We start from the raw sequence: 10086 nt of genomic DNA on the forward strand, positions 1-10086 counted from the left end.
AGGAGAATGATAGAGGGGGTGAATTCAACTATGATATATTGCAAGGACTTCTGTAAATGTCACAATGTACCCCCAAGACAGCAATAATAGGATAATTTAAAAAATGTGAAAGAGAAAACTCAAAAGTTTAACAAATTCAGAGTTACTACTCAGTGAAAAAAATGATGGCCCCCGGGCCCCTTGGTGGGTACACAATCTCCAAATTGAATATTAACAAGTCAACATTGATCAGCACACATGACAAGCACAGGTCCCCATGGTGCTGGGCTAAGGCCCAAAATATTCAAAATATTGAAGCAGTGACCTTGACAATGGAATTAAAAGTATGTGGGTTCAGTTTGTTGATGATATCAAAAGGGAAAACTATCTACAGCTACATGTCTTTGTTAAGAACCTATTTTCCTAAAGGGACACCAGCCTTCCCGCCTCAGTTTATGGCTGTTAGAACATATGGCTTTGCCCCGAAGTGTACTTCACTCTATTTCAAAATCTGATAATTTTCTGAAAAATTTTAAATGTTTAATTATTTACTCCTGATACATAAGTAAAGAATTTCTGACGTTTCAAATAGCGTCATTGTGTGAAAGGGGAAGCTAGTCTGTGGTCACTGAGGTGAGACCTTGTTTCCCAAACTTCCCCAAAGTTTCACTCCATCAGGAACAGGATGGCTGAGATGATCTCTGGCCTCAACAGATCGGCTGGTTCTATAGACACTGCTCTGTCTTGCTGACCCTTTCTTCCCTCTTCCAGAACTCACTGTGGGTATAGAGCCCTCTTACCTGTCACACTTGGACATACTAATTCAGTTTTTATTCAAATCCTTTCTTCTTTCTAGTTCTTCCCCTCTATCTCAATTTTTGTCTCTGCTTACTCACCAGCCACAATCCCTACAGACAAACTATCCACACAGCATCTTTGCTGGTTTATCCACTATCTTTTAACTTGGCCATACCATACCCAATGCCTGTGATATTGAAGACATCTTGTTGCCCATCCCAGTCCCGTTTTTTCATTTTATACTGCCCCCTGCTGCTCAGTCCACCCAACTTCACTCACAGTTTACCTCCACTGTTTTCCAATAAGTTAGTGACAAAGAACCACCAGTCTGCAAGGAGCAGAGAGAATTTGTGTCTGCGTTTTGAATCTCCAGTGCTTGTAATGCTAGTGACCTTAAGTTTCTGTATCTCTTCCACTAGGGGGTACCACCCCATAACTTTTGAAACAGGAAGTCTGCTGAATGCAATTCTTAATGAAAATTGAAGTCCAGGCACAATGAATTTTTAAAAACTTTTCTGCACACATGCTGTACTTTTATGAAGCTATTTAATTTGATTCTTTTTAAATAAAAGCTGCCCCATGGGCAAAGTAATAAGCAACAATCTTTAGCAGTATAAACCTATGTAAGGGAACGCCAATTAAAAACCCAGGCTGGGTTACAGTAAGATAAATAGTCATGAATTAAATGAAATATGCAAACACTGAGTACAGCCAGACAAGTGAAGTTATTTTTACTTTAGCAAGAGAAATAGGCATGCTAAATAAAAATTGGCTTTAAAACAAAGGATTTTATAAAAGCAAAAATAAAGGCATCTCAGATGTTCTGGCACTCCTTGCAGAAGTAGAGCAGAACTCTCTTATCTTTGGCATATAAGAGAAGACCTGAGGCACTAAAAACTGGCTCAAGGGTGCAATCTTTTGAGTTCTTTTTGGAGGAAATATAGCAGTGTAGTGGTTGAAACGCAGGCCCCTGTAATAAAGCTGACTTTTGAATCTTTTTTCTTCTGCTTATCACTATGAGAACTGGGCAGTTTCTATCACATTAGCCTAAATCTTAGCTCTGCATCAGTTTCATTGGGTATGATCATTGTACCAACCATGCTGGTTTGTGGTGTGAGTTATGTAAAGTGCTTAAAGAGTGACTGGCTTATGGAAGGTATTCAATAAGTGTTAGCTACTTGTTCAGTGAATCATTGTCATTCAGAAGACCTCTTGAAATGACTAGGAACAGAAATTTTGGCATTAAAAGAGATCTTTACTGTCATTTTGGCAAATACACATACAGATAAGCAATGATAAGACCAGAGAAATTAAGCAATTTGACCAGAGTCACAGTTGTTTTCTAACTTTAGAGTAAAAATTGGACTTTCTTAATGCCAGGCCAACCATTCTTTCCACAATCCTGTACGGTTTTCCAATCACATAGTATTCTGCTAGTATCTGATAATGTATCAGTGTAGACTAAATATAATCCTTGCTTAGCAATTGGTTTTTAAGGCAAAATTTTGGTGAAAGTGGCAAAGTATTTACATTGTTGTGGCAGTTTGAAAGACTCTAGCAGTAGGTATTTGACTTTTAAGACCCTTTCCTATGTTTAGAAATTTATCCTAACTAAATAATATGAAATCAAAATTATATACAAGACATTCACTATCATATTCCTTAGAATCCTGAAAAACTGAAAATAATTCTACATGTCCAGCATTAGGAGAGAAGTAAAATGTGAGTCTAAATATGGATAGTTTCATAAAATATGAAGCTATTAAAAATTATGAAGAGGTCTAGGGATGTAGCTCAGTGGTAGAGTTCCTGCCTAGGATGTACAAGGTCCTTGGCTTGATCCCCAGCCTCTCAGGAAATTATAAGAACACAAAGGAATATGGAAAATATTTATTTCATTCTTCATCTTGTTCCAAAAGAAGGTAATTTGACAAGTAGAGTAGCAATTATATTTTTAATTACAATTAAAAACTAAATATTTATCCAGATAAAAATCCAGAAGCTAAAATGGAAAAGTAAAGTAATTTTAGGAGTATTTAGATTAGAAATGCCCTTTTCCCTCCTCTCAACCTTCCCTACAGCCCATGTGTACCCAACTCTCTCCCATGCATATGATCTTGCCTTTGCTGCAAGAAGAAATTCTTTAAAGAATGAAATTGTGTTGTTTTCTGGAAAACAGATGGAATGAAGTAAGTCCCAAAGACAAATGTCCCATGTTTTCTCTTATTTGTGGAAGCTAGGGGAAAATAAAGCAAAACAAGTCAAAACAAAACCTAAAAACCTAAGGTCATGGAAGTAAAAAGAGGACTCCTGGGAAGCGGAAGGGGAAAAAGGGAGAGGAAGGAATGAAGCTGAATGGTCAAAGTACATTATATACATGAATGGAAATTTCACAATGAAATCCCTTAGTATTTACAACTTAATATACACCATTTTTTTAAAAGAAATTTTCTTTCTTTTTTTTTTAAAGATGATATTCATATATAGCCCAGGCTGGCCTTGAACTCCTGGCCTTAAGTGATCCTCCTTCCTCAGTCTCCTAAGTACCTGGACTATAGGGGCATGCCACAATGTCTGGCTAAAAAGACATTCTGGGTCTCACTGTGTAGATGAGGCTGGCCTCAAACTCAAGATCATCGTGCCTCAGCCTCCTAATTGCTGAGATTACAGGTGTATCCCATTATGCTTGACTTATAAAGATATTCTTTTTTTTGTGTGTGGCATTGGGGCTTGAACTCAGGGCCTACACTTTGAGCCACTCCACCAGACCTTTTTTGTGATGGGTTTGTTTTTTTTTTTTGAGATAGGGTCTCATGAACTATTTGCCAGGGCTGGCTTTGAACAGTGATCCTACTGATTTCTGCTTCCAGAGTAGTTAGGATTACAGGTGTGAGTCACCAATGCCTGGCTCCAGAAAGATATTCTAAAGTGAAAACCGTCCTCCTGAGCAGTTGCATTCTGCATCCATGCTTACTCCCTGACCTCCAGTTCCAGGGCTGAAATAACACTGCACCTGTTCTCTGCATCGAAGACTTCTAGCCTGTTCCTCCCTTTCTACGGACCACGAGCTTGTCACCTCTCTCTTCAACCTCATCTGCACTAGTCCCCTCAGAATGAACATGCCTTTGTCATTTATAAAGAGAACTTTCCTTTTGGATGCAAGCTCTTCTAGATCATCACCGCCAGCCTTTTCTCTTCCCCTTCTCACACATTTCTAAAAAGAGCTGTCCAACCTTAGCTGCCTTTACTTCCCTTCTCTGCCACACCTGACTATACCTGACTCCTCCCACTCCACCACATAGTATGGTCCCACAGAAGTTAAGCCAATGGCTCTTTGTCATTCCGTATCTCATTTAAACCCTTAGCTATGTTTAACCCTGTTGACCATTCTGTCTTGAAGTATTCTCCTCTCTTTATTTTGAAACTTTGTTTCCTTCATTAGTAGAAAGAATGAGTAAATGCATTAGGTCAACCAGGGAGAGGAGAAAAGGAGGAAAGGCTCCGAGCTTGATAGCAGGGCTTGCATTTTTAGGGGTGTGTTACCATGCAGTTGTAGACTTAAGATGTCCTAGATAAAACTGTGAGAACTGAATTCCTTCTTGAAGACTGTACCAAGCAGACTGGTGATTCAATGATACAGATAGGGTGGGTGGAACTCAACCAGAAGGATTAAGTGTTTATTCTTTTATCTTGGGGGTGGGTGTGAAAGGTGTAATGGAACATAGCCCACTGTGGGAACTTGTTGACAATGTTGGAATTTCCTCTCTTGGGGTATAAGAAGTGAAATAAGTGGAATTCCAGTCACTTGGGTCTCCCTCAGTAGTGTCTAGCATCGAAAGCTTTCAACCTGTATTCATTTAACAAAACAGAATCAATTTGGTACTGGATTATATGCTGACTATTGGCGATTATGATTGCTGCTTACTCCTAGTGAAATGTCCCCGGATCAGACTACAAATACCTTAAGGTCAAGGATCCTTTTCAATCTAATCCTCTCCTAATGTCTTCCACATTGCTCAGCATAGGGCTGAATGCTTGGAAGATGCTTAACTTTGTTTTTTTTAAATCTGTTGTTTAATTTAGCACATTTTAACTTTTCAAGTTTCAACAGACTTTGAATGACTCCTAAATGCAATATATATTATGCAGTGTAATAGAGCAAACATTTAAGTTATTTGTGTTTTATGAACTGGAGGAGATGTAAACACATTTCAATACCTAGGGAGGATCTAACACAATGTGAAATGGGCTCGTGTTCTCTTGAGCGTGTTGTACCAACCAAGATACAAAAACCAGGATCCCAGGTAACCCTCAGAGCTAATTTGAGTTCTTGTAAATTCTATAAATCCTTGTCGTTCACTTCCTTAGGCCAAACACTCCAAACACCCTTGACTGTGGATAGCTGCTAGGTCCCTCTGGGACCTTGGATCAGGCCTTTCTTCAGTCAGGTAAGTAATCTGAAAAAAAAAAAGAAAGAAAGAAAAGAAAAGTAAAGCAACCCATGTAGCCCAGCGAAGCTATTTAAAGGCTGTGAACTCCAGTCTTTGATTCTCTTTCTTTAAGGTCATTCTATTTTTAGAGAACTTTCTACCTTTCTTGGTTATACAGCCAGACTGGAGCACCTGGCCAGGAAATCGTTTTCCTTTAAAAAAAAAAAGGAAAAGGAAAGAAAGAAAATGCTAGAATTTGAACGTTGAACACAGGCGTTGAATTTGAAACAGATTTACCATAGCCTAATTCCCAGGGCACTACAATTAGTGGCTGAAAGCTGAGTGGAAGGGGTCCATAAATTAACCTACAAAGACAAAAGAATCTAGACTCACGCCTCCCCCTTTATAAAGAGGATTAACAGCCCGAGATCCCCAAAGCCTCCAGCACCACGGTGCAAGCTCTCAGTGAAACTTTTTGCTGGAGGCTGAAGCGCCTATGACTTTGGGGGAAAGGGTCTTAGGCGCTCTTGCTAACCTGGAAGGCGGAAGAGAAGGAGGTACCTGACCTAGGTAGGAGCCACTCAGGGGCCGCCTGAGGCCGCCACTCACCCCAGAGAGGGAGGAGCTGGCGCGGGGACCTAGCGCCACCGAGGGCAAACGCGAACCTGAGCAGCCAGGTGAGGTGAAGAACACCCTCCCCGCTCACCTCGGAGGGGGCGGAGGCGACTCGGATCACCTGGGCAGAGAGGAACGGAAGGGTCTGGGGACAGCAGTCCGGAAAGCCTGGAACTCAGACTCACCTGCGCGGGAGGCGGGGCCAGAGCAGAAGCTCACCTGAGCAGGCGGAAAACCCGAGCCCTCGGGCTCGCCCGGCGCAGAGAGAGGAGGCGCCCCGCTGCTGGCCCCACCTGAGCGGCCCTCGATCGGTCGCTGCGGCCGTCCCGCGTGGCCGCCATGACCTGGAGCGCCACGGCGCGGGGCGCGAACCAGCCGGACAACACAGCGTTCACGCAGCAGCGCCTCCCCGCCTGGCAGCCGCTGCTGTCGGCCAGCATCACGCTGCCACTCTTCTTCTGCGCGGGCCTGGCCTTCATCGGCCTGGGCCTGGGCCTCTACTACTCCTCCAACGGCATCAAGGAGCTCCAGTACGACTACACCGGCGACCCGAGCACCGGCAACTGCTCGGTGTGCGCCGCCGAAGGCCGAGACCGCGCGCCGCCGCCCAACTGCTCGTGCGCCTGGTACTTCTCGCTGGCCGAGCTCTTCCCGGGCCCCGTGTACCTGTACTACGAGCTGTCCAACTTCTACCAGAACAATCGGCGCTACGGCGTGTCCCGCGACGACTCGCAGCTCAGTGGGCTGCCGAGCGCACTGCGCAACCCGGTCAATGAGTGCGCGCCATACCAGTTCAGTGCCACCGGCCTGCCCATCGCGCCCTGCGGCGCCATCGCCAACAGCCTCTTCAACGACTCCTTCTCGCTGTGGCACCAGCGCCAGCCCGGCGGGCCCTACGACGAGGTGCCACTGGACCGCACCGCCATCGCCTGGTGGACCGACTACCACGTCAAGTTCCGCAACCCGCCGCTGGTGAATGGCAGCCTGGCGCTGGCCTTCCTCGGCACGGCGCCTCCGCCCAACTGGCACCGGCCGGTCTACGACCTCAGCCCCGACCCCAACAACACCGGCTTCATCAACCAGGAGTTCGTGGTGTGGATGCGCACGGCCGCGCTGCCCACGTTCCGCAAGCTGTACGCGCGCATCCGCCAGGGCAACTACACTGCCGGCCTGCCCCGGGGCACCTACCGTGTCAACATCACTTACAACTACCCGGTGCTCTCCTTCGGCGGCCAAAAGCTCCTCATCTTCAGCAACATCTCGTGGATGGGCGGCAAGAACCCTTTTCTGGGTATCGCCTATTTGGTGGTCGGCTCCCTCTGCATCCTCATGGGCTTTGTCATGTTGGTCGTCTACATTCGCTACCAGGACCAGAACAACGAGGACGACGACGACGAGTGATGCCTGCTTTCAAAGGATCCTTCCTGATTTTTGCCAAAAGTCTTGTGTGCAGCTTTTAGCGTCTCCCCCTTTGCCTGCAACCGATTTCATGCTCACTTCATCTTGCTTCCTGCTATGGACGAAGGGCCCAGAGAAAGGAATTATCCCCTTCCTCTTGGAGGCTCTCTAACTGTCCTGCGGAGGGTGGGGGGGGGGTCTTCTTATGACTTACTTAGTTGATATGTCAGGTCTTTAAGTCTGTTGCATTCCGGATGAAAAGGAGGGTAGAGATGCCTAGTCAGCGCCTATCAATTGAAGACCAATGATCAGCAGCTAGCAATTGGCTCTTGATTTTGATTCAGAGCTCTTGCTACAGCAGTACAGCAGGGTTTTTTTTTTTTTGGCGGTGGGGGGGACGGTTGAGATAGACAGTGAGACCCAGAGATAATCTGCAGAGGCATGGAGGGGTGGGGAGAACATATTTGTTACAAACGGAAGTAGATGGATCAGGAAGTATCAACCCCACAGGGTCTGGCACTGTAAGGCTTGGATGAACCTCTCAGTACTGTGTTTTAACAAGCTTCTCTGGAGATTATTCCCTCGAGTTTGGGGATCACTGTCCTGAGCCTGCAAGCAGTCACCTGAGTTCTGTTTTTCGGGTAGTAGTTTGTTCCCAGGGACAATCGCAATGTTCAGGTTTGAGCTAGCACTCTTAAACATAGGCAGAAGCTCTCAATTTATGGAATGAATTAAAAAAAAAAGCAATGCTGATTCTAGAAAATTAGTTAGCAAACAAATTTGCAGGGCCAGATTTGTGTCAACTCGTTTTATGTTTGAGTGTAAAAACAAACCTGGCAGATACTATGCAAAAACTTTAAAATGCTAGGCCTGCTTTCACGTCTCAGAGGGCATGCTTTCACCTTAGAATCAAAAAGCTGCAGGTGATCTTAGAGGGAAAGCAGTTTCCCTAACTGTGTTTCCTAACTCCTGGCTCAATTCTCTTTAGTGCCTGAAAAAAAAATTTTTTAAAAAATGCTTAAAGGAAAGGGCTTCATTCCTGTCTTTTCTCTTAGATCTCAAAAAAAGAAAAAAAAAAGGCTTTAATTTATGTTCTTAAGTGCAATGTGTTTATTCCTAGGAATCACACTTGAATGAGTGCTGAGGGACATAATTTCACATATTAACTAGAATTTTAGGATTATTTGGGCCTTCGAGATAATGTTAAAAGTCATTCAGTTAATTTTATTGATTAACTAGAATCAACCAATATAAAGTTATTCTAAGAAGCAATAGGATATTTTTAAAACCTTTCTTCTATGGAAAAATAAAAGAACTTATAAAACCCTTAGTGATACCATCTTCCAGTTTATTTACTGAAAGCAGTTATTTAGTGTTTGTCAGAATTCTCCAGTCCCTGCTATTACAGCTATTTTTTTGTTACTACCTTTTATTCTCATTCCTTTAAGGCAGTATGAGTCTTGTGGTATATTTTATTTTTTTTAGTAGTAAGATATTGAATTGTATTGAATAGTGTAGATTGATTTTTACTATTCTAGCTCCTTGATCATTCCCGATGAGTGTGAAGCATGCAGGTCATTGGTGTCCATCTTGGATCTTCTGGTACAATAAGAATTTAAGAGAGTCGTGCATTTTTACATATGCTAACAAATATTTTAGTAGCTCCAATGTGTTGGTTTCCCAGCTCCTGAATGTGACACAATTTTATTATCAGATTCAGTGTTGTGATTTTACACTATAAAAACATGATCATTACATGCACTTTGAGTAATTTTTATTTATGATGAGTGTTTGAGCAGCTCACTAGCTCAGCTCTCCTCTGTGTTGGATAAAAAAATTTACTACATTTTTTTTTTTTACCGTATAGTTGAGAGCAATCACATATTTTGCTATCATTTTTAGAATATCAGCCTATCACTAAGACTATGAATCTTAAGGTATTATGATTAAATGAATAAATTTCATTCTGGACCCTTTTTCTGGGCTTTTGAAAGAGAATAAAGGTTATGTTTGTCTTACCTTTGTTATCATGTTTGCTTAATTCTTTTGAACTATGATCTTAAAGGCGCAAACAGTACCAACCATTTTTCTCTCGTTAACAGCAGCCAGAAAATCATCTTTCAGAATAAGGCTCAAAGTGAACTCAGCCTTTCATTATTAACTTTCTAAAACAGAACTGAACTTACATCAACATTGTAAATATGAATTAGTGATCCTCAATTATTGTTTGAATTTGATAAATGTGGTTGGTATTTAAATTTTTCTAGTAAAAGTTATTGAAGAATGTGATTGTAGTTTTGTCTCTATTATACTCTGATTGTAAATTACAAAGCAGTAGAAATTTTAAAGTGGAAACATGAAACATTTTCCTACAATGATCCCTGAGCTCTGTAGCATTTTGCCTGGTATCTCAGGATTCTAAGTTGGGATAGGAATCCCACCAACAGGTGTGTTTTGTAGGAGTGAGATAGAAAAAAGAGCACGTCAACAATTGAACTGGAAATGAGCTTTGACCTGCCTTGTGAAATAAAGACACAGCAATAAAGTGGTCAGTGAATACTTCCAGCACAGAGTTACAGAAAAAGCAAGATGTTCCAGGTGTCTCCCAGCAAATCACCTAAACAATTTGCTGACTATACAGTGTTAGAAACCAGAGACAGAGTAATAGTTTGCAATTTCTGTTAGAGCAAATACTGCTTCATAATATATAACCACAACTCTCTCTACCTCGATTTCGATCTGTTGACCTCTTTTGTCATTTGGAGATCTCAACATCTTGAATAATGTTTCAGGAGTTGCTGGTAGAGCCACAATGTCATCAACCAGTGCCTTCTAGGTCCTTAGATGCAAGTCATCAGTTACTCTA

The 10086-nt window shown here is 42.6% G+C and overlaps 1 protein-coding gene across 1 annotated transcript; it reads left to right on the forward strand.

The window, feature by feature from the left end:
• Positions 1-5825: 5825 nt before the first annotated feature.
• On the forward strand, positions 5826-9238 carry Tmem30b (transmembrane protein 30B). The gene has a single exon (XM_020154792.2). It carries the CDS (start codon positions 6162-6164, stop codon positions 7221-7223), a length of 1062 nt encoding a protein of 353 aa, XP_020010381.2. The 5' UTR covers positions 5826-6161; the 3' UTR covers positions 7224-9238.
• The last annotated feature ends 848 nt before the right edge of the window (positions 9239-10086 follow it).

This window comes from Castor canadensis, chromosome 3, assembly GCF_047511655.1.
Source record: "Castor canadensis chromosome 3, mCasCan1.hap1v2, whole genome shotgun sequence".
Lineage (NCBI taxonomy): Eukaryota > Metazoa > Chordata > Mammalia > Rodentia > Castoridae > Castor > Castor canadensis.